This window comes from Lepisosteus oculatus, chromosome 9 (assembly GCF_040954835.1).
Source record: "Lepisosteus oculatus isolate fLepOcu1 chromosome 9, fLepOcu1.hap2, whole genome shotgun sequence".
Classification (NCBI taxonomy): domain Eukaryota; kingdom Metazoa; phylum Chordata; class Actinopteri; order Semionotiformes; family Lepisosteidae; genus Lepisosteus; species Lepisosteus oculatus.
In genome coordinates this window covers 38,605,751-38,632,240 of record NC_090704.1, presented here as the reverse complement: position 1 = coordinate 38,632,240, position 26,490 = coordinate 38,605,751, and the positions used below count along the sequence as shown (strand labels likewise).

The 26,490-nt window shown below is 35.2% G+C and overlaps 1 protein-coding gene across 1 annotated transcript in view; it reads right to left on the bottom strand.

The window, feature by feature from the left end:
- ankfn1a (ankyrin repeat and fibronectin type III domain containing 1a) overlaps positions 1-26,490 on the bottom strand; it is a 197,506-nt gene that overhangs the window by 90,023 nt on the left and 80,993 nt on the right. Inside the window, exon 7 of the mRNA XM_069194507.1 lies at positions 10,031-10,068. Within this exon, the coding sequence (XP_069050608.1) occupies positions 10,031-10,068 (38 nt within the window). The remainder of the gene's footprint in view (positions 1-10,030; positions 10,069-26,490) is intronic.

The window sequence follows — 26,490 nt, the reverse complement described above, 5'->3', positions numbered from 1 at the left end:
CTCACTGGACATCTACAGAATTTACACATATATTTTTTAATAATAAGCAGGTAAGTAGGCTCAAGACATTCCATCTGATCTGCCTGAGCACACAAATTCCAGGAATAATAACCTGGACATAAGCAGAACGACAGTAATTTGTCATATTCAGGAAAATGATGTGTATGATCAAAATCCTGTTAACTGTATGGACATGTAAGAGATGAAATCTTCATCTTCTGTGGTCTGGAGAAAATCCAAGCTTGAGACAGAGATAGTTTTGCAGTTGATAGGCATGATAAAGACAATGTGAATGGAGACATCATGGCAAACATTGTGCTGACTTTTTCAACAAGTCAACAAGTCGGGTGGTAGCAGTGTGGTGCTTTAGGGAGCATGCCTTTAGTGCAGATTGAGGGCAATCTTATGGTTTTGTAATAAATTGATGAAGTAACTGAGTAATTGTATTTTCCTTCTTTCAAGCCAATCTGGTTGTGTCAGCCAAACAATAAAACTCTACACATTATTAGGATTACAATAGTATAAATAGAATATGCTTTTTCTGCTTACCTGAGTCCAATCCAATATTCCAATAGAACATCTGTGGTAATGAACTGTGGAAACCAGTTTATTAATGCAGTCAACAAAAGATATCCAATGCTTACAAATATATTTAGCAACACAAGAAAATTGGCAGAACATCCCACAGCAGACTGTCCTAAGGCTTATCGGTATTTATATCAACACTACCGGGGTTAATGTTCAGGAAGGTAATACCCGATGTTAACTGAAATGTATTCACTTTGACAGTACATCATGTTTCATATTGATTGTTCATTTGAATATTCATATTCAAGTCAAATTTGTCTTAATTCTTGACATTTGTCTTTGTTCAAATTATTGTGATTTGTTTTATATCTATAAAACTATTTGATTATATCAATTAGACTGACACAAACACAGAGATACACCCACTAACACAAGGCCAATGAATCTACTAGTACAGTATGTCTTGGTACTGTGGAAGGAAACTGGTGCCTCTGGAGGAAACCCACGCAAACACAGAGAGAACATACCAACTCTATGCAGATAGCACTAAAGGTTCTGAACTGAACCCAGCCTCCCAGTGTTACAAGGCAGCAAAACAAAACCAGGGTACCACTGTGCCACCCACAATTATACTGTACATAAATGGCAGTTGAGAATGTACACCAGTCATTCCTCGGACTAGTGTGACAAACGTGTTGTGGAAGTGCTCTGAGAGACTTCCGAAAAAAAAAACCTTTCTCTGTCCCTTTCATCCTTAAGTCAGCCGATCAGTTTTATTATCAGAGAGTAGAAATGGGGAACTTCAGCCTGGAGACTTAGGGAGCACGACAAAGGATGCATCCAAAGGAGAGCAACAAACTAAAATATCAAATGGCAACAAAGAGAAGGAATATAAGGGAAAACTGGAACAAAAACTTTTGGCACCCCACAGAGGAGATGGGATTTGTTGTACTTTTAGGCCAACTGTGCCTCCTGTTTCCTAGAACCTCATCAGTAATTCGCAGCCAGCTTTCCATTCTGAAGCCCTGGTCTTGGGGATGACTATACTTCACACCCCCTGGGATCAGCCTCTTTTCCTTTCTCTTTGATCAGCAGCACAACAGATAAAGTTGCAGCCAGTGAGGTCAATCCTTGCTTATTTACTGTCCCGGAGAAAGGCTTCGGAGCCAAGGGCTGCCAATCCTTTTAGTACAGAAGCCTGAGGCACTAAAACAGCAGGTACTAGTACACTGTGACAAATGAGTGAGGGTCAAGGGAGACTGTTTAAACAAACAGCTGGACGCCAGGGAAGCCGTCTTCAAGTCGTAAGATCTTGGTCTCCTTGTCTCTCTCTTTTCTCTTTTTGTTCTGTTTAACAGGAGATGAAGCTTTCTGTGAGTATGAGCTGTTGAAAGAGACTCTCACTGTGTGTCATAAATATTAACACTTTGGGAAAGAGTCTAGTGGCTGCTATATGCTGTTTTTAATATACACTATTTCTATATTAGATTTGTATTAAAAACAGTTCAAAGTTTGTTTACTTTTCTCAAATATTTAGGGTTCTGTCAAAAGCTTTTAAATGAAGATATTCTATAAATCAGTTGTAAATGTATTTAAAGTTTATATAGAATTAAGCTTTATTTTACTTTTGCCATAAATGACACTCATTTGAAATCTTACTGCTATACTGTATATAAGCACTAGAAAAGAGACGCTACATCACCCCAAACTAAAGAAGTAAAGCAACTGTAGCGACGGCCTAACAACTTGGTTATTTTCTTAATAGGACTCGTGCTTCAGTTCCCTGAGAATTAATCTCCATAGCAACCCCAGTCATTACCATTTTTGTTAATGGCTATCGAGTGCTCCTAAAATTCAGACTGCAGGTATCACCATCTGATTCAAGTTACTGTTGTGGAACCAACATTTCATAGCAAATAAAACTAATACATCATCTTAATATGATCATTGTGTGCAGGACACAATGAAAATGGAGAGTAAATATTTAGAAATGCAGAATGATTCTTTTGCTAGCTGGCACTGAAAATTTGAGAAACAATAAAACAAACAGCCACATAATCAATCAGATATAACACTGGAACTGACTGGTAATTAATTTTCTGTGTCTTCCTCTTGAAAAAGACAGAAAGAAAACAGCAGACCTTTAAACAGTCACTCTGCTCCTGAAATCCCTGGAAACATTGCGTTAAGAAACTGAAAAAAAAGATAAGCCATTTCCTTCATAATGCCTAGTTTAAAACAGCAGCAGTAGACTATATTTTCTATATACATTGCATTTACATTTTAATACCAGAATCATTTCAACCATGAGTACCAGAAAATTGGAAGCACACCTTTACACATTAAAAAACGTAAATGTGTTCTGTTTTAGAATGCAGTTAGGGAATGAGAAAATATACTAAGGCCATTTTTTCCCCCAACATCTATGAAATGTTCTTGGCTGTATCTGAACATGCATTCTTGACAGCATATAACCACTGCCTGTGTTTTCCAGAAAATGAAAGCACTTGTGTCAATTTGGAAAACGAAAAAATTAAAAGTCCTAACTAAATCAAAGCAACTAGTAATTAAAAATGCCATTTTTAAATAACAACACTGTACTGGGATCTATCTGTATTTTACACAAAATGATCCACATATTAAACCACAACACAAAGTGGACCAGTTCTCTTACATTTCTATGTAGGAATAATGATTTCTAGCCTCTTCACTTTTTTATCTGTATGGATTGTTTTAGGAAGAAAAATAATTTTCTTCAGAAAATACAAAAGATGATATATGTTATTGAAAGCTATTGTAACAGTGTTGTATAAAATGTAGCTTAGATTTACACATTGTGAGTAAATAACACTTTAGCAAGAACATTATATGAATATATATACACACAGTATAGAACATAAATAGATTTCATCTCATCCAGCATCGTTTTGAAAGAATCCAGGATGTCAGCTTTAGCAACATAGCTTAATAACTTGTTCCATACTCCAACAAACCTTTGTGTAAAGAAGTGCCTCCTGTTATCAGATTTAAATACCGTACACTTCCACATGCTTTCCACTTTTGACCTCCGGCTCTTGTTTCACTATTGATATTGAAGATATTTTTTGTTGACTTTGTCAGTGTCTTTGAGGTTGTGTATAGTCGTGTCAAAGAAACCGTGGCTCTTTACACAGCTGAGCATTTTACTGAAGCAATCCAAGAGAAGAGCTTTGCTCAAGGGTACTATACTGTAGCTGTTGAGACCTCAGCATCAGGTGGAAAGAGCAAAGGATGAGGTGAAAAGTGGGATGGAAAACAATTAACACTTGGAAAATTGTGTTTTTACCTTGATATATATTTACTTAAAATAGTAAAAGGGTTTGCCCAAGCTCTTTTAAAGTTTTGTTATACCTGTCAATTTTTCTAACGTATTCTAGATATTAACATTTTCAAATTAGCCTGTATTTGCAAATATACACTTGATAAGGTTATTGAAGGTCATAATTTGAGTAGAAAATAATTTTGAATATTGTCATTTTAATTAAACTGTAAACTGTAAATTATTTTCTATTAGTATTCTGTCTAATACTCACATAAACACAAGAATGGCAACATTTTCAAAATCTACTGCTAACTGACAATACCTCTGGAGATATTCTGGAAGTGAAAGATGTTCATGTAAAGAAAAGCTAATTTCAAACTGATAAATGGCCCTGTGTCCTGCTCACCATATTCCTAAGTCATGTTACAAGTGCAGCAATTTCAACTCTGCTGCATTAATATGAATTTTAAAAGAGCAGATGACTCCCTATTGAAATCAGAACCAATTGAGTTCTGTGTTATTTGGATGATGAAAGCCTACCAAATTCTTAGAAGAGATCATACCAATACACCTTAGGTATATTAGGCATACAGTATAAGGCACAGTATGGCTTATAACAAGTATGGCTTAAAACAAGTATGTGACAAGTATTCCTGAATATAGCTACTCCAGGCCAAAATAAGTGGAGTCAATAAAGATGAGTGAAGCCCAAGGAGCACAGCAGACCTAAATTAATGTAAATACTGTACAAAGAGAGCACAACCTCTGATGAAATAAAACTGCAGGCTTCCGTGAGCGAAGTCAAATATCACAGGACTGGGTGGTTTCAGTTTATCAGCAAATATCAGGGGTGGAATTCTCTTGGAGCTGCCTTATGTGTTAGCAGCATATGGGAAGCCATACTTGTTTTTCCTTATCATTCATGTACTGTATGCACCTGTAAGAAGTACAGTACTTAAATTGCTCTCCAAAGGGCTATGATTTTTTGTGAGCCTTAAGATCACATGCAATCTCCAATTCTCAATGTGAAACAGGGCTATTAATAAGGCATTTCTACCTTTTAGTAATTCTCCTGGTCCTTTATCTTATTTGCTGTAAGATGGCATTACCATCCTTTACTTACTAAAGTATTGCAAAAGACAGCAGTGCATAGCTTATGATTTAGATAATAAATTTTGTTGAAATAAAATCCCGCTGTAGGGTAAAAGTAACTATCTATTTTTTTCTTAAGCTCAAGAAGATATCATTTGGCTTACTAAATTGTGATCCCCACCACTGCAGCCTCCTGACATATTTCATAGCAGTAACGTGATCTGCCGAGAATTCTGTTTTTTATTGCTTTAATAAAAAAGGAACTTGCTTGGATTACTGTTTCACTAAAATATTTATCAGCTTCTTTTTCATCGAGGACACCAATAATGCATTCCTTTATATTTATTTAGATGAGCTCTATGGTATAAACAATTTCAGTTAATTTATGATCACTTATCTACTACTGGAAATTTCTTTGACCATATCTGGCACCAAATGCTGTCCACATAAAAGTGGTTTTTAGTCTGGACAGCATAAAACAGCTTAAACTCTAAATAAAATGATCTACAGATGATTTTTTCCTATATACCTTCGGTAAAAAACAAAGTATTTTTCAGGGAAAAACAAGTGGGAAAATCAATAATTACTTCTGACTGTAAGTAAAGTTGGAAAAAGTCAACTGTGTTCAAAAAGCTCAAATAAAAAACATTAGAATTCTGGAATATGTTCGTAACATTTGTATTTTTCAAACCTTTCAGTAATTTTGAGCCAGACCAACAAGCTTGTTATAGTAATTTATTATCAACGTATTTTTAAAGAAAATACCTACATATTTTCTTATTTATTATGTGGATTTTTGATGTTTAAGATTTTGTATAGGGAAAGTCTTATGCCTCAACAATTCAAATCAAAATGAGATTGTGCTGAAAACACTGTTTGATATTCAGCAAGGTCTTTCTGATTAAATATAGCATACAATTAGTTAACAGTAGCAGGATACTGTCCAATATATAATCACTCCATGACAGTTTACTTTAAAATTAAACGTGCTTATTGCCAGAATATTTTAATAGCTCTTACTATTGCTCTTTTTTAACGTTTTCCAGATATTTCCGTTCTGTGACTCAAGTAAAATGCAATGAAAAAAATATTAATATAAGTTTCAAATGAGGTGTTTGGCATATTTCTGCCTTAACTTTCTATTGCAATATGATCTGTTTGATTAGAAAGACATTACGTTTTTTTCCTGCCCTTCAAAAGATTTAATGCATATATGCTATACTTTAAAGTAAAAAAGTCAAATTGACTTTTTCATACCTTACTTTGTGGCACTGATTTGATGTAACATATGTACGGTTCTGTGCAAAAGTATTAGACAAAATCAAAATTTCCAATATACAGTATGCACATCATTGACATCAACAACTTATTGAAAGCCTCAACTAGCGCTGTCTACTATTATAATAACTTTAAATGTTAATAAAGAAACCAGTTTTGCAATTTAGCAATCTTTTATTCACACTGATCATAATCTTCAAAAACCTGATAACAACTCAAGGTGAACTACACATGAGCAGGGAGTTGTTTTATTAAGTTGTTTAAAAATTTCTAAAAACATTCAACCAGCTTTGTATTAATCAAAACACACCAGTTATCTGAAAACACAATTTCCAATGTGTTTAACACATATTAGGCCAGCTAATATTAGAACAATGTGTTTTAATATTACTGTAGATTGTTAGGACAAGATATCGTGTTCTTATTGTATTGATGGCAATGACACAATAAAGAACTTGTGCAATACTTTTTGACCTACAAGTTTGTGCAGCTTCTAGAATTACAAGGTATATTATTCAGCAGTTAAAAGCATTCAGAATGCAAGTCAAGAGCATTAGCTTTTGATACAGTACGTTGATGAAAAAGATACAAATTCTTTTACAGAACAATGAAAAACATACTCAAGGCCCTCATGTGAATAATTAACATGTGGAAAATACATTACGGCAGAAAAGCTTTGCACTGTACAAGATGATATACACATCTTGGACGGCTAAGCAACCATGTCTTTAACTGCCCTGTGATACCCTGGATGCTGAGTTGACAATCAATAAAATGAACTTAAGTAAGCGATATCCTGGCCTTTCGTCAAAAACATTCAATGCATTCCATTTCCTGCAGACAAACATGGGTTAAAATAAAAACATTAATCCTTAATTTATTTCATTCTTTAAAATTATTTTTAAATGAATTTAACAATTATTTATTTCCTATTTTTGTACCTATGGTTAACAGTTAATCGACTCTGTCTTCTGTTACCACTCTTCTACCAGTGCAGAAACTCCTCTGACAGGTCCACATGTCATTTCACATGTTGTTAGCTTCAAAGTGTCTTACAGGAGAGTAAGCACTGATTGGAGGTTTATTCACTGAATCACACCAGTAGAAGCTCTCACTGTTCCCAGGAGCTTCTGTTATTCTACAAGAACACCCAACCCAACCTGTTTTTATCCAGCCCTGGCAGTGCTATAACAACTGTGGGCTGTCACCTGGGGAATCCTGTTGTACATTATTGTTTTTTACATGCCTTTGGAAAAACCACCAATGCAATGTATTACAAGATTTTCAGACTCAGTGCTAAAGAATACATGTTTTATTAGAACCTAATTTTATTATTAATTTACCTTGTTAATGTTAATGAAATACCTATGGAGATACAGTACAAAGCATTTAAGCATTTAAGCAGAATGGTACATGAAAAGTACAAACTACCACTGAAGTGATGTTTTGTAACTTCATCAAAACAACAGTAAATTGAAGCAGATGGGGATTACAGAACAGATGAATTTCCTTCAAGATCTGACACATTTGTAATGAAAATATATTAAAAATGCTAATGATCATAAACATAAGTTCCTGGTTTTCATAATCACTTAGGCTTGAAAAACAAACTTTATGTAATGTGAGAAAAAACAAAGGCTTTGAAAAATCTTTCAACAGCAGAAGAAGCCAAGCTAATCTTCCAAACCTCTTCAACATTTCTATGAACAGTTATGGTTGCTTCAGTTACTTCAGCACTGTAATTAGTGGTAGACGGAATCAAAGACTAAGAATATATAGTAAACATGGCTGACTACAATTTTATCATAAGGATTTTGCTAGCATGATTCTTCACAACACAAAACTCTTTCCTATAACCAATTTAATCTGCATTATGCTTCATACAAAATGTAGATTAAGTATTCCTTTACATTTTCTCCAAAGCCCCTGCTGATGCGTGTTTTCAGTGATGCTTTTTCTCAAAGGAAAACAGGCCACTACCTTTCAAAAAATAATCTTAATTATACTTGGAGACCTCTCTGTGCAATTTTTTTCTTCTTTAATGATAACAACACTGGAGCTGCACCTTTACGAATGTGGTTCTCTTTATACTTTTAAATGCATATTAGCCTTTTCTTAGGCTCTTTTACTGTTAGTCAGTGTGCAAGTAGAATTAGTGATGCAGCAACTCCCTTTGAACCTGTTGCTGTCTGTTAACACATGAAAGAGAACAGTAACAGCAGTAAGGAATCGAAGTCATTTAATTACACCAAAGAGAGACAGGCGCAACTGAAAGTGGTTTCTCAGTGGCTTAATAAAGCTAATTAGAGACATCAGATTTGAACCTTAAAGGGAGGATACAGAAATAAAAAACAACATTATTTATAGGATAAATAAAATATAGTGCACATTTATGCATTAATTTACCTAATTAGTGAATAACCCTTTCTTGAATTTGCTTGAATTTGTCAGAGTAGTGCAAAACAGAAGACTTCTCAGGCTATGTAAAGTGGAATTGGCATGCATTTTTGTCTTTATGCCAAACAGCTGTTTTACTTTCCTCAATCATTCAATCCCTTCCACTTTTGAAGAATTACATGCATAAGTTATTTCTGCTGGAATAGCTCACAGTCTAGTCAGAAGCCAAATTATAGCAACCATAGAGAAAATTGTAAAGAAAAGAAAAATAAAATCCTGATTATAAATTCTTTACAATAAAAATATTAAGATTTAAATACAGTAGTTCTGCTTTTACTGTACAGATGTTAACTCTATAATGGAACAATTAATTTTAAGTCCTGAGCTAAATTAATAATTGAATAATTGAGTTAACTCAAAATGACTTATCATTTTAAAGAAAAAGCCCCATTGTACAAATGGCACTGATTAATAAAAGCTTAAAAATAAGTAATGAACATGTTAATTCATGAAGTGGCCACCCCCTTTCTGTGTGTCATTATTAGTAAAAGATTAAGTATGATTAACAGCTCTCTGTTTATTTCTCTGGCAAAATAGTTTAAAAAACAATCCTAAAACCAAAGGCCTATGTTTTCTAGTAAGATAAACCTTTTACTAATGCATGGAATGCTTGTTCAAAGCGATCTCTCTCTTTAAATAGGTAATTTACCTTCCAATACAAATTTGATTATTCCCAATTACATACTACAATCTTTAAAGAATAAAATATTCATCTATGACAACATGTGGAAATGTGAAAAACAACATACTAATTTCAATATTTCTGTTAAATTAAAAATAAAAGCAAGATTTTAAACATAATAAAAATTGAAAATTTAATTTCAAAATTGAAACCATAATTTCCAAATGCAATTTCGTAGAACCTAAATAAGGCATGATGTGGTATCACTTAGAAAGGGAATTCATAAAATCAATTGAAAACTTAAGTAAGGTTAAATAATGTTTTAACTTACAGCATAAAATCTAAACATAATGGCAGAAACAGGAATACGTTAACATAGGAATTAATAATGCTTGTCATTACTGATGCTGTCAGATACATAAATAAATTGGTTACATTATTCTCTTTTCAATAACTCAATGTTAACCTTCATACACAAGCTTTCTAAAGACTCTTTTGTACTGAATATGATTATCAGGCATAAGCAGATCAACAAATGAAATGCAAAACAAAAAAATCAGTGAGCTACGAATGGCACATCTTGCCAAGATGGAAGTGTACTGGAATTTGTCATCACATTTTATGAAATGTTAATGGTCCAGTCATGTGAAACCAAAAGTGGAAGACCTGACTCAGTGTTTTATTGGGGGGGCATTGTTTTTATTAAGCATTCTTTTCAAAGCATTCAAAATAGAATATAAAACAATACTTACTGTCTCTGTGTTTCACATCTGCTTGGGGATCCAAGGCTCTAGAAAACATACAGTAAAAGAAAAATGAAAAAAATGTATGTATATTGACAGCAAGAAGACAATAAAACATATGTTTTAAGAACAATAATGTCAGTACATAATGAACGTACAGGTTAAAATTTATTTGGAGACATCAATATGCATACATTTCTAGTCAAACAAGCATCAAGAACTACTTCTGCACAGGTTGATAATTATAAAATATATTTTATTTGACAAGAGATTTAAAAGTAAACTGTATGTAGCTCTATATGCAGATTAGAAACCCAAATGCTTTCACCTCTACATTTCTGTTACACTATACAGTACATGCAAAATGAAGCAGTAAAGCATGATACTGTACTTTAAATCTTTCCATCTCTATCTTTTAAAACCTTGGAAAACAAAATTCTCTGTGTTGGGATCAACATCTTCCAGTCTTGTATTTAACAAGTTGATTTAAAAGCTTTGCAATCTTTGCAGGTCTTAAAACCAGGCTCCTGTTTCATTTAAATTGAATCATGTGGTCTGAAATTAGCCTTTGTAGACTTGCAGTTCGCCACAACACTTAACACAATCAGGCACCATGCAGATTGAAAAGACTGTTCTTGTTTTCACCTGTTGAAATTGGCATACGGAGAACAACAATCTGCATTTTTCCAGTAGAAAAATGAATTATGATGTGCTTGGTAAATTAATACAGATTAAATATTAAATATTACAAAATATGACACATACTGTAAGGTAGAAGTCCATGCATTAGAAACAGCACTGTTAAAAAAACAACTCTCTTTATGGTACCCTCTACTTAATAACCAGTTACATACCAAGGAAATGCAACATCTTACCCACTGATAAGACTATAACATCTTAAGATAGAGCACTCACCAAGTAATTTTTTACATAGCACTTATGAACAGACCCAGAAATGGAGTCAAAATCTCAGGCACCAAGTTTTTGAGAATCTACAATGAAACAAAAACTTAAAGGTTTAGGTGTGTTGAAAATTCAGAATAGGAGAGAAAATTCAGAATGTGTTTATGCAAAGGACTGTAGAAGTATGTAAAAAGCTACCCAACTCTATTGTTGAAGCTGATACCCTGTCTTCCTTCAAGAAACAGATGGATGAAATCCTTGGATCAATTAGCTTCCAGCTACCAAAGGGAATAGATGGGCTGGAAAGCCCTCACTAACTTGTAACCATTCTTATGATTGAATGGCATAGTGCAGATCAGTCAAGTTTCAGTTCAATGACCAGACCCTTGCCATGAAGGATCTGAACATTCTTGAGAGTACTGAGAAGTGATGTCACCACAATGGTTTCATCTTACACTATGAGGCCAGCTTAACTCATATGGTTTTTGCACAACATGAATGCATCAAATCCAAAATGTTATGAATGACATCATTGTAATTGCATCACTCATCTACACACTATGAGACCTAGTATATTCAGGTTGTAGGAGACCAACATTTGCAGCTTTGTTACCATTATAACAATGTGATTTTGTGCTAGACTGTTGTATGAATATAACATTAGACAAAAAGTAACTAGTCCCTTACCAAAGCAATTACTGTACCAAAGTTTTAGTAGGCTTTCAATAGTCGCAACAGCTCTTTGTTACAAAACTAATACAAATTATTTCATCCATTAAAGGATTACATACTTTATAGTATTATTTTTCGTGTCATGTTTCTCTGCAATTTTTCATCGGTAAGAACAGATTTTGCTTCTTTTTAAATCAAACTTCTGATGTTGATGGATGTTTGAAAAAGGAAACGTTTCTTTTTATTTCAAAGCCAAGTATAATCATACAGAGGTATATGACATGAACTTTTACGACTGTCTTAAGCTGGCAGACAGTAAGCATCTTCAACATGTTCTAATGGAATGAATAGGTCTACCTTGTTTCAACAGCATCAGTAATAAATATAAATAAATATAACCTCTAAACATCTCAAAAGTCTTGCAACAAAAACTGAAAAATACTGTAATAAGACAGAAGCCAGATATGTGGGTTCTGTATGTGCTCAAGTACCCCACTATTTTTTACCACTTATTGTTAAAGCAAAGGTGAATACATTTTCGTTTTTCATGTTTGGGAGATTACCAAAGGATTGCATATACATAATGTTCTAGAATTATTTTGTTTTGTCACAGACTCCATAATCAATTTATCTGTTACCTGTTATCTGACAAACTGTAGTAAGGAGTCTGTAAACATATTAAATTGATATTTGATCTGCAAAAGTATCTGTGCAGGGCAGCTGCTGCCAAAAAGTGAACTTAAAGGAAACACATATTTCCTAAATGGATAAAAGTGTAACTGGGACCTAACCAGCTCTAAAAACAAATACACATAAACCCCAGTACTGTACTGTACATGCGGCTAACTTGACTTCTGGTTTTGAAAGCATGAACAAGCTGACTGTTACTGCAAAGCCTCTAGCAAAACAATGAACATGCAAAATGGTAGGTTTGGCGAAGGAAAAACATTTTGTGTCTTCATATTCATGGAGATTCTGTTTCACTGGCTATAAATTACATTTTAAATAACATTAAAATAAGAGCAGAAGCGCAATGTGAAGGATCATTTCTTGAATGTTAATGGTTAGAAATGCTCTGCTGTTTCTTACCATTAATGAAGGTAAAGAAAAACTTTCTAATTTTGTTACATTCTCTCTATAAGAAAGAGAGATGCTTTGCTAATGTGAATATGTTCACAAACACATTATGAATTCAGATAAGCACCCCCAGTAGTTTTGGAAAATTAGCTGCAATGGATTAAGATAAGATAGAAATAAGATTTTATGGCATAAAGAAAATTGCCTTGAGAAATTCAATGATGAACAAAATTATAAAAAAGATCTGATTGATCTTTTTATAGTAATAAACAACTTGTCTTTTCAAAATATAGAGTGCTGCATTAATCATACTTATAGTTATTATTTTAATTACTTAACTGTAAAATGTTAAATGTTTTTGGTCTGATTTCATATTAAATTAGATGAAGATTTTCAATGAAATAAAATCTCAAGTTATTCTTTTCAATTTGGCACAAATGTGCATTAAGATAGAAATCATCATTCTTGGCAGTTGTCATGGTAACTCAACATACTTTGAGACATATACAGGAATGTTTTCTTCTGTTAACAAACACTGCAGATGATTCCTAACAATTTTTTGCAAAAAAAGGGCTGGAGAGGGGCAATTAAACACAAGATTATCAATGTTATTTGACTCTGTACAAGAGCAACATTACAGAGACTGGTAGTCTCCTGTGCTCAGACTCTTCCTTACATAATGGTTTGAAGTATTAACAACCTGAAGCAGGCATTTTACATTTTACAATCTAAATGGTGAAAATAGCTCATTGCTTCACAATACAGATTGATTGTTATATGTAGCTGATCAGATCTTCACACTGCCAGCAGCTGTGTGAAAGAAATTTCTCTTTTTTTTCAATTACCGCAGCCAGCTCCAAAAGGCCAATTTAAGCCAATCAGTGAAAGTATAACCAGAGGCTGTAATTTTTTAATGCATTAATTTTTAAGAGAGAACTTGTGCTGTAATTAAAAAGAATTATTTTCAGTAATTTAAAAAAAGACTTTGTTTATTAGTGCAAATATTACAGTAACTTTTAGATTTTAAATGTTTTTTCCCAACCCCTTAGCCTCAACTTTGACCTGGTTAAAGAACAAAACTATAACTTACGAAATGAATAAATTAGTTTCTACTAAACTTCTTAGCTCTTTGTCTATGTAGACACACAAAGATCTTTAATGCCCTTAAGCCTTATAACTTATTGATTCCTAATTTTAATGCCAAGAATAGAAGTTCATATTATTTTAATTAACATTACCAGAATCTTCCACTATTTTTTTAACTGTTGACCTTACCTATTTTTTCTCTGTATCAAGCACATAATCATACTCATAAAGTTTAGACTATTTCTCCTTTGGGTTTGAATTTTTCTAGCTTTGGGTTCCATAGCATCTCTATTACCTAAATAAAGCAGACATCTTTTTATTTCAATTCCAATTGCAATTAGCCAGCAGTCATTTTACCCTGAAACTCACAACTAACAAGCCACTGAAGCCCAGCAGGTGTGAGCGTGGTCAGTACCTGGATGGGAGACCTAAAAACTAAGATTGCTGCTGGGAGTGGTGTTAGTGGAGCCAGTAGGAGGCTCACCCTGCCATCTGTGTAGGTCCTAAAGCTCCAGTATAGCGACGGGAACACTATACAGTAAAAAAGCACCGTCCTTTGGATGAGATGTAAAACCAAGGTCCTGACACTCTGTTGTTATTAAAAAATACCGAGGCATCCTGGCCAAATTTCCCACTGGCCTTTACCAATCATGGCCTCCTGATAATCCCCATCTATGAATTGTCTGCATCATTCTGCTCTCCTCTCCATTCTAGATTTGTCACAGCATAGACCACCCACATACTGAAATTTTCCTGGTTAAAAATCAGTGGGAGGTTGGATCCCATGGCATTATTCTGCACTTCCTCCCCTAATATTCAATTCTGTTGGAACTGTTGGGTCACAACACTATACAATGCAGTTGCTTGCAAAATATTGAACTGGTTACTGGCTATCACTAGGCTGACTTGAACCAAGGACATTAAGATTAACCTGTAAGCTCCTGAAAATATTTTTTTTATTTTTAAAATTGGAAATGCCGATTAATCCATTCCTGCTCAGTTTGGAATTGACAATTAGTCACAATTTGCCAGCAGCCATATCACCCTGCAACTCACAACTGGCAACCCACTGAAGGAGATGTAAAACCGAGGTCCTGACTCTCTGTGTTTCCCAGGGCGTTTCTCGAAAAGAGAAGGGGTGTACCCTGGCGTCCTGGCCAAATTTTCCATTGGCCCTTACCAATCATGACCTCCTAATAATCCCCATCTATGAATTGGCTACATTACTCTGCTCTCCTCCCCACTGATAGCTGATGTGTGGTGAGCGTTCTGGTGCACTATGGCTGCCATCGCATCATCCAGGTGGATATTGGTGGTGGTGGAGGGAGTCCCCATTACCTGTACAGAACTTTGAGTGGAGTGTCCAGAAAAGCGCTATATACAGTATAAGTGTAAGCAATTATTATTATTATTATTATTATTATTATTATTATTATTATTATTATTAAAAGTCCCATATGGGGAGAGTACTTAAGAACAGTCACAAATGAGTGGAGAACATCCAAGTTATTCAGCAGTAGCTAACTAATTCAAGCAGCTCACCCAGTTATTTCTTGAGAGAAGCTAGGGTACCCATTTCAACATTATGGCTGAGAAAGTTGTTTCATACTCCCAGAACTCTATCAGTAAAGAAGCGCTTCCTGTTCTCCATTTTAAAGGCACTTCCATGTGTTTCCTTATGTATCCTCTGGTTCATATATCACTGTTAATTCTGAACTTTGTTACTGGGTAGTATTTGTAAATGCCTTTAAGAATTTGAATACTTTTGAAAATGAAATGAATTAAAACCTTTTTGGAAAACTCCTCCAACACAAACTCCTGCCACAACTATTTAACAAACATTTTTTGTTTGGCATGCTGCAAGTTCCACAGCTTCTTGCAGGAGAGGTTCAAGCTGGAGAAGCCACGCATTTGTCACTGACAACACTGGAGGCTTGAAGGCACCCAGGAGGTCCTCAGCACTGGTTTTGCATGGCAATGTGTTGAAGGAAAACCCAGGCAAACACAAGCCCAGCCAAACCTAATGACACTCAGCCAACCGCACTCTGCCACTTGGGGAGTCTCAGTTACAACAGGCTAATGACATAGCCTGGGCTCAAATCAGTAATGTCTGCAGGGCTTCCTTAATATCTAATGGCTAAAAGTGAGGTCTCTGCATGAACCATTAATGGAAGTAAAGAATTAAAATTTGACTGTGTAAAGGGAACTTGCCTCATAGAGACACTTTGGATGTATAGCAAGTATGAAAAAGAAAAACTGCAGTGAGAATACAGTAGCTTATTATCAATAAATCATGAGCAAATAAATAACACAAGTATCTATCAGCCTTTAAAACCCACTGAAAAGGCAGTAATGAAAACTCGCATGGCCATTGTGGGATGAACAAAACATTAAAAGGGTACAATGTTATTTCTTTTGTACATCTTGTTTTTCTTTTCCTTACTAATGCCTTTTCAGTCCACAAATGTTTCACAACCTTGGGGTGCTTAGAAGGAAAAAAAGGAACTTGGATATCTGCCTTGAACATTCTGACCACTCAACCTTACAAAACATGTTTAATAAAATTGTGCTGAAATTTACTGATTTAGACAAAACAAAGGGCAAGAGAAATGTGCTGCTTATACACCAGAGACAGTTTGTACTTCTACATTATTAAAGACTATAGCAAAAAAAATCACGACTCTGATTGCTTCTGTGTCCCTGAAACCACCCTTTTCATACTGACTGCAAACAAATGCGATTCCTTCTTTAGCAGTTCAATGCAGCTTCTTTTATATGTGAAGAAGCAGAGAAATTCAGTAAACTGTTGTATAAAACCACATCCACTGCGGAACAGAGTCTGTTCTTAGGGCTTATACAGGATCTCAAGGCTCTTCAAAAGCAGCTGTATTCAATCGAACAAGACCTAAGCAATGGTGTTTGTAAAACTGCTCCGATTCAACAGTTCAGGTTCTCTGCTTTGTAATGTACTGGTGTCAAAATGTTTGCCAGTTTCAATGTCAGTGATACTTGCACTTCACTCTACAGCTATATATCTACAGTTATCCTCTCTCTCCTAGCATTAATCCTGCATCAGCAGGGTCCACTTGTCGGCACAACAGTCTCCATTTGGTGGTTTGAACCAAATCTTTGAGCTGACATTGCCATTAACTGCGACCGAGAAATACTCCAACCGGCACTTCGCTCCACCTGCCGTCAGAGTGGGGTGGGGGGGAAGGAGAAAGTAATGTAGCCAATTCATAGAGGGGGATTATTAAGAGGCATGGGAAATTTTGGCCAGGACGCCAGGGTTACACCCCTACTCTTTTCGAGAAACACTCTGGGATTTTAAATGACTACAGAGAGTCAGGACCTCAGTTTTACGTCTCATCCGAAGGACGGCGCTTATTTACAGTATAGTGTCCCCGTCACTATGCTGGGGCATTAGGACCATTCAGGTACTGACCAGGCTCACACCTGCTTAGCTTCAGTGGGTTGCCAGTTGTGAGTTGCAGGGTGATATGGCTGCTGGCACATCTACAGCTATACTATATATATTTTATTTACTATTTGTTTATTTTTGTTTTGCTATTGTTACTTTCATTCCATTGTTATTCCAGACATGGCAATTTGCAGCCCCTCCATTTTTCAGGTAGCTTCACTTAAGAGTTATTGTCTTTAAACACACGCACAGATTTTACACATCATTATGTCCTTGACTAATTCTGAGAAAAATTATGCACATGGAATATGAACAAAGGGATGGAAAGGAATATTAAAAACATTTACTATATAAGTCAATATATAAAAAGGAGCAAAAGAAATGTATACATTTGTGTGGCCAGTCAGATAGGATGCTTCAAACCATTACGTCATCCTCTTGTTCTTGTTCTTGTTCTTTGTAATACATACCTAGGGTACAGACACAGAAAGAACAGAACAGACAGCACTACATCAGTCAGTCATTTGAAAATGCCATTTAATATTCCATTGAAATACAGTATTGCGTAAAAGAATATAGATAGACTAAGATATTGAAATTATACTTTTTTATTTTAATTGTCAAAAGAAAGCTTGGATATTAAAATGTCTGTTTTTGGCACTTGCTGGCTTTTCCTGAGAACAGGACACAGCACCAAAAAAAAAACATGGTCATGTCAAAGATTATAAAAAAGTCACCCACCACCTGCTACTGTATAGTTACATAGTGCTTATCTGCAATGTTACTTCTTAATATTAAATGCTAGCTTAAACAAACAATACTTTAATTTTTGTGCTGTAGTGTAATTGTTTTTTCTACTCATAAAGAACCTCTAAAATAACATCACCCAAAGTGGTATTACTGTAAGGTGTATATCTTCGTATGTGTGTGTGAAATGACATTTATAATACTGTCCCACAGGATTTCTAATGATAATTATAGTTTTCTTCTACTCTTTGAGGCGGCTTCAGTCAATGAAAATGCAGCCACAGATCTACTGCAATTAGGCACTTCACTCAGTTTTATTTTTACTGTATTGTAGCATGATCTATTGTTGTAGATAGTTAATCTCTCTGAAATGTCATTCTCTGACTATTCTACTCTGGACAGAACACACTGCTGCCCTCTCCACGCATGCTATTTAATGTCAGTGAACTTCTTCAGCTAATTTAGTAGCTCTGATGTGACAGCTCTAGATACCTTCAGGTTCACTTCATAAAGGTCCATTATTGGTCTGGACAGGAACGGCGACCAAATTCTAAGGAAGGCACCCATTTCTTTCAAAAACTTCAAATACAGAAAGATAAAAGCCTGCAGAATTTAGCAGTACAGTACATCGATCCGTCCATTTTCTAACCACCTTATCCAGTACAGGGTTGCGGGGAAGCTGGAGCTTATCCAGGCACAAGGCAGGATACACCCTGGACAGGATGCCAGTTCATTGCAGGCCACACACAGACACAAACACGCACACACTCACACCAGGGCCAATTTTCCTAGAAGCCAATTAGCCTACCAGTATGTCTCTGGATTGTGGGAGGAAACCCATGCAAACACGGGGAGAATATACAAAGTCCACACAGATAACACCCCAGGAATTGAACCCAGGGCCCCGGTGCTGCAAGACTGAAATGCTAACCACTCACCACCATGAAATCCCAGTACATACATGTGTGATTGAAACATATTGTAATATGATCTTCAAACAATAGTGTATTTCTTAAAAAACAGTACATAATTCCTCTCTTGAAGTCCTTTAGAATTCTGAGTCATGGAGAATACTGAACAAGAATAGAAAAAACAACATGCTCCACTTTCAAATGAATGCATATTAGTCAAACCTGATTTTACTTTCTAAAATCTTTGTACAAATGTTGGTATACTATAATCAAAATACCTGAGACTGTCTTTGCTGAAAGAGCAAGGGAACAAAGCACTTTCTAAAGTGATTAAAGCAACAACTTGATGGGTGACATACATTATCAAAATTGCAATGCTAGGAGATAATAATGGGTTATTTGTTCCCAGAGCATGGTAAACGGTTGTCAGCAAAACATTGATCCAATGGGGTGCAGAGGCATGAGGGAGACATGGCAGATGCATACTTTTAGAAAAGGCTCAACCAAAATCAATTCAGAGTGACAGAGATTTATGCAGAAGGTCCCAAACATACCAGCTGCCTCTTCAGGATGTTAAGAATAACATATCTTCTGATGCCTTTATTTCTTTTTATGATATTAGGATCACATACACAGGGATCAATACACACTTAAAAATCATTTAGCAAAAATGTTTCCATTCCATGTGCATTTCCTTTTCAAAAAGAAAGTATTGGGTTTTCTGGGGCTTAAATCATACTTAATTCATAATGTACATACAATACAAAACAGAGGAATATGGTTCAATTGATCAAATTTATTGAACCAATTTTAACATTTTTGGTGTTAACCTGATGATTAAAAACCTAAAACAATGTGCTGGACTGCCGCCTGTCAATTACAGTACATTTATCAAACCCTTAGTTTTTACCTTACCTGTTTTCTGGTTATTGCACAACATCAATCATATTGATCAATGATCATTGACCCACTTAAGGAAAAGGTGTTGTTGGATATTTAACACTTACAGTGTTTAATAATTACTGCTTAAGGATGTTTACGGCAGCCAGTCACAGAAATGTGGAACCACGCTTTAGATTAAGATCAAGAGGAACTAAGATATTTTATTCAAAGTAAATATAAAATTTGTAACAAATTCAGGTCTGCTACAATACCCTTAAAGGTATCTCCAGCCTCAAAGCCACCACCAGAAGGTTACGGGAATATTCTATTCAATCAAATACATCCAGGTTCCAACGCTCACATTTCTAAGACAGGGTCAGTGTCAAATCCCATTTCATTTTGCCCCTGTAGTCCTCTTTGTTCTCTGCTGCTACTGGTACCTCAGTTTCAGTCTCTGTGAACCAGTGTGGCAGGTGCAACGATGTCATCACTGGGATCTGAACACCATCACTCACGGGTATTTTCAGTTTCTTAGCCAAGCAACATCTGTAACTAGCAGCCAGTTCCCCTGTGCCAAAAGGCTGGGTGCCTGCTAGAAAAGAAACCAAGTTCTAGAGGGATAGTAACCTTTTATAACAGGCTCAATGTAACTGTACATGAGCCCTGTCAACCAGATATGGAGTTTTTTACACCATCCTTTGTAATAGTACAGTGAATAAAAAAAATATTAATATTACTAGCAAAGCACAAATACAAATAGAATTCAACCACCAGGAAGCTCATGCATAAAGGTATAAATCAAAATTGGTTTTTCATCTAGAAAACACACTTCAATACTCTACAAAGCCTAAAATCCTCTTGATGTGTCTTGATTTTACTGGCTTGACATTGGAAATGCCTTCAAATATTCAAATATATAACAATCTAAAGTACTGTTTTCAAACCCCAAAGCTAGTTCATGGAACTAAAACTGCACGTAACTCATCTCCTACTGGCAGTGTCTCAATCCAGTAAGTTATTTACTCAAATAGTGACAATACAGATAAGAACAACTATGATAAAGCAAGGTATTTTACATAAGAAAAAGAAGTGGTGTGAAATCGCTTCTTTTGAATAGTGTTGAATTCAAGATGTACACAATGAAGGCACTGGTTAGCACTACTCCCTCACATCTCTTGGGGTCTGTTTAATTCCCATCTAGGGGACCTTCTGTGTGGTGTATGCATGTTCTCACCAATGCAGCATGGGTTTTCTCTAGGTGCTCTGGTTTGCTTCAACAATCCAAAAACAATGTTGCCTGGGTTATTTGCACCTCTAAATCCCCCCACTGTGTGTGTACTGTATGTTCTGTGATACACAGGCATACAATAGAGGGTGTAGTCTGTCTTGTGCCCACTGATTAACTGGGTTTGTAGCCTTTTAAGAGCTGTTATTTCAATATACAATAATTCCTTGTCCTTTGCTATTAAATGCTGACATTACTGATCCCAATACACATGAACATCCACTCTGTGTTGTGGGAGTTTTCAAAAAGCCACTGTACTGATGACTAATTATGCTTGATTGTTCAATAGCAAACACAGAACAGTCAAACTCCTCCACTTTCTTTAAAAGAACAGACTGGTTGAAACTGTTCATAAAAATCATGTTGCTGTTAACTTGAGCAAACAAAAAGTACCATAATCTCAGAATATCTGAATTTCTTTCAGGCTGGGAATGCTAAAAATCCTTCAATTTCCAATGTTGTTTGTAATGTAAAATGAGTTCAAAAGGCCACTAGCACCTCGTCTAAGTGACTAGAAACACACATAAATATAAAGTCATTAAGAAAATAATTGAATGAGACTACATCTTAATTATTTATATGTATGAATATCTACCTGAGTTGTGGATCAAATAAAATTATTCTAAGCATATTTGTTCAGAAATATGGGGACCATTTAGAAAAAGGTGCAAGGTAGTCTTATGTTTGCTTCTTAGCTTCTTAGAAAAAATACATCTATATTTTTTTTATTAAATTAAGGAGTGCAAGTCAATACAGAATTGAAAAGAAAAGGGCCAAAATTGTTTGCCACCCTCTTGTATACTGAATACGTCCAGTTATCTACAAAATGCTGTTGTTTTTATCTTTGCTTCATTCAAAACAAACTGTCACATTAGCATCTCATGTTTCAGATACCCCGGCTCCATTTGTGCCAGAAGACATAGAATGCAAACTGGGAACACAAGCTCTGAATTTAATCATTTTTGAAGGTTTTCTTGCCTGCACTTCCAAATGGGTTATTACACGAGGGAATATGATGCCATAAACGCACAAAGCTGATAAATGTGACCAAAAGAAAGGAAACTGCAGATAAAATGTGTAAGAATCAAGTAAACCAGCAGGGATGGCTTAATGTTCATATCCAGCAGATATTATATATCTTCACTGCACAGTCAAAATGTACAGTACGGTACACAGTATGTAATAAATTGAATTCTTCTTGTCTGGACTACAAAACCCAAAAGAAAATATCAAGATGTTGCTCTTTCATCTTTTAGTTGAATGAGCAAATCAATACATGCCCCCTGGGGGTTCTCCTGTTCTAGCTGTGTCTCAGGCTCAGGAGCTTATTTCTCTTTGTCTGAAATACCCTTTGTGTCCCTGTTTCAGGATGCTGAATCAGACATCTCAATCTGTAGGGAAAAAAACTAAATCAGTTGAATATGGGATATTAAGACTCTGATGCATGATACTGTACATGTGCATTAGTACAGTAAATCTCCTACAAGATGTCTATCTGGTATTGTTAAAACCAAGTCTGTTATTGACTGGATCGATAAAAATGTGCATAGATTTAAATGGGGTTATTAAAACAGCTTTTGTCTTTAAAAAAAAAGAAGATTTATGAGTTAAATTTATCTGATCCTGGCAGCCCAGGATTTAAACGTCAGCCGGGTATGACTTAGCACCAGAAAGCTTCTAATGTTAAAAAGGTTCTGGAAAACAAAGCTGCTCTAACACTCACAGGACCCTTTCAATGGCTGATGTTCTATTAAGAATGAGAAACTCCAGCACACTATCATAAAATTTCAAATGCCAGCTACAGCTTGATTCCTCATTTTCAAATCAATTGTCCAGACCTCTGAATCTCAGACAAACCAAAATAAATTAAAAAGTGGAAATGTGAGCCTTCTCCTGAATAACTTCATTGTGTTATATTATGAGTCAATGGCCATGACAGTCCCAAGATCACTGGCTAAAAAAGGAGTCTTGATCCTCGGTTACCAAACACAGATACAGTATATTCACTATAACCCATAAGCAGAGCAAATAAGATGATGGAAACTTTTTATTGAGAAACCGGATTTACAGTATCTTTGAGAGGAACATATAGTGTTGTTATATTATTGTTTTAGTGTGCCAAAGCAAAAAGTATAAGTTTATTTAATAATCCATTTTAAATATTGGAATATTTTATGATGCATCAATAACTTTAAATAACTACTTTTCAAGACTTGAAAATAGTTACTCTCACTGGCCATAAAAATAAGAACCACTTGCCAAAATGAAGAGTATTTCAATGTAGAGTCAATTCGAAGAACAAGGGACATTTCCAACCTCTCTTTTCCAAAATAAACCCTAATTCTACAGTAAGTAATATTGAAAACGAGTGGAAGTTGAAGTTCAATCCCACATATCATCTCCTCATTACAGTCTCAACTGAAGGCAATCACATTAGGCTTATGGATATTTTTAAAGCGTTCTGGATGATATGCCATGCTCTGTTCAAACTATCGGACTGAGATGTCTAAATAATTATCTCATCCATATCAATAACCTACATGTGTTTCTTTAAGGACTCCATGTATTAAACACAAGTGCAAAGTACTGCTAAAATATTTTAACCATTTGCTGGGAGAAGAAGAAAAATACAAATTAATTTTCTTTCATGTGGAAGAATACTCCTTCAGAAGTCAAAGATACTTTACTACTTTTGCAGAATACTTTGGTTGAACTCTTAGCACCATTTTGTAGAATAACACCTTATTATGCACAGGACAACAGGCAGAATAGCACCTGCTGGAATGCCATAAACATTTGATTAAATCATGCCCCTGTTCTTATGTTTCTTCAAGTCACAACATTTTGCAGATTAATGTGTGAAAAGCCCTGCTAAAGGCACTATACTGTTTGCTCTGCAATTAAACAATTTAAATCACATTCATTGAGTGATCATTAATTACACAGAAATAAAAGATCCTGTCTACCTCTAGTCTATAGACCCATAAATGCCAACTTAAAGAGATTGGTTATTTTCTGTTGTCATTTCCCTGTACATGTTTCTGCGGCTTGTGGTCAATTCATTGTCACAGCAACACAAACAATATACCATTATTTTCAATACAACAATGCTCATCGCCTTATATCAAGGAACATCAGGCTTTTCTGCTTCAATCTGGAATCAATGTCATGCACTGATCTGCTGTACTGGTAGATCCTTAAACCAACTGATCCAATCTTAAACCATTCTATAGGTACTTGCAATTACACTCTTAAAGTCATTTTGTTACATATTTTACATGGGTCCTGAAGAATGGACATATTGAATCTTTCTTTTTTCACTTTTATTTAAATAGGCAGAGTTACTTCACAGCTCGGCCAAGTGTTTAAACACAGTGTAACAGGTCCAACCAATGCACAGAACGGTATGCCCCAGCACCCTTCTAACTTATCCTAAACCTTGGTCATATTCGAATGGGGGACTATCCCAAAAAGAGACTGTACACACAGTGGTTCTGACAGTACGGAGACATTCAAATCTGGGACAATTAGCATTACAAACAGAAGAGTTAGGCAATTACACAAAAACACCACCAGAGAGAACAGTTCACACACAAACTGGGCTCTCATCATTTCACCCATCAGGTGTCACAAAGAGTCATTATAATTTCTCCACACCAGTGCAATATTATTAAGCAACATGTGTTTTAAGCATTAAAATAATTGTTGTTATATCCTACAGATATATCTTCAAAATTCACAGGTTTTAGGCTACTGTGGAATCTATTTTGAATTTGATATGCACAACCATTGCTTTCAATCATATTTCTTAGAACAATTACCAGCAACAATAAATTATAAAATGTTCAATTATATAAAACTATTTTTGCAGTGTACACAACATGGATCTTATATTCCCCACAAGCTGAAATTAAAAAAAATCCTTCAACAATTTGAGTTTTTGTCTTCTTTAAGACAATGGAAGTAATCTACTGAATTTTTATTCCATCCCCAGAAAAATAAGTTTTACATGCTGTAAGAAGAAGATACTGAACTGCTCCCAAAGTGTATCTTGGTTTCCATTTATTTCTCAGAAACACTGTCTAAAAGAATGTAGTTAAATTAAAATAACTTCAAAAGTTATAGGCTGATACTGATAGGTCAGAAGTAAATTCAATGGTGTGTGAATCAATATCAGTGGATGCTAAAAACATTTAAACATTAAATGCCTGCTCTCAAAAACGTTAACACCTTTTATTTGATGTAAATATAAGCTGCTCTAACATGAAGAGTTGTAGCAATTCTCTAACCAGACACAGGTTTTGATTACATAGTTAAAGGACTCAGCACTTGTTCTGGATAGTGCTTTGAAGGAATAATATAAACCTCATGTCACAAAACATGTTTATGTTTACTCATACTACAAGTTCTTCTGTTCAGAATTTAGGGATATTAGAACTTTTGTGTGACTTCCAAAGAGTAGATTGCAGCTGGTTGTGTAATCTTTCAGAGCATGCAGTGTCCTCTTAGACCTCAGCTGGTACAGTACATGTTTTGATGCAAAGTACAGCCAATTACCATATCAGACAACACTTTTGCCAGGTCTTTCAATACATTCTGGAAATTTTCACTTAGGATTTGAAGAATATAAACACTCATGTTTACTGCAAGTGTGTTAGTCAAGAAGTTCAGTACACAAAATCTGTCTTTCTCTAGATGTTAATGTTATCTATCTTTAACCACATTGCTTCCATGGCTATGTTTTCACTGTTGAATGAAATGTAATGTTCTGACTTCTTTAGAGTGCAAAGTTGGTTTGTGCCCTACCCTACTGTATGTACTTTGATATCTTTGATGACTGTGTAACATGTCATATTTTGAAACACTATGTAAGTGCATATGACATTTTATCTTCTTGAATTCAATAATTTAACTAACTGGTGAAGATAAAAAAATATTCCTCAATTACAATGCATAAACTGTGCGTCTAAGAGCACATGAGTCAAATTCAACAGAGTTGTATAATACAGACATACAATACTAATATGGTATAGCTCCCAAAATGAAGACTAACACACAGAAAGCGCCCACTGTCTACAATGTGTCCACGACACAGTGAGGATAAAATACTGTCCCTCACATAAATACAAAAAAGACAGATTTTAAACTAACACCTAGATCGGGCACTTACAGTACAAATAGTACTGGCTGTATAGATTTGGACTCTCCCCAAGGATCTCCCGCTGAGTCTTAAGTCATGTTACTATTTTAAAATTCTTAGTAAGGTCACCGTTTTCAAATCTCATATGCCATTCCCACATACAGAGCCAGTTATATTTAAGCTTCTAAATGGCTGCTTATTCATTTACAATCTAAGACTTCATCATTTTCTGTGCCAGGGTTATGCATAGATGCACTATTTATACAAGCACATCTGAAGCTATGGATTTGAAGCTAGTTGCTTGAAATATTAAAGTTTTGGTAGGTGGGCTCTGCTTTTTAGTAA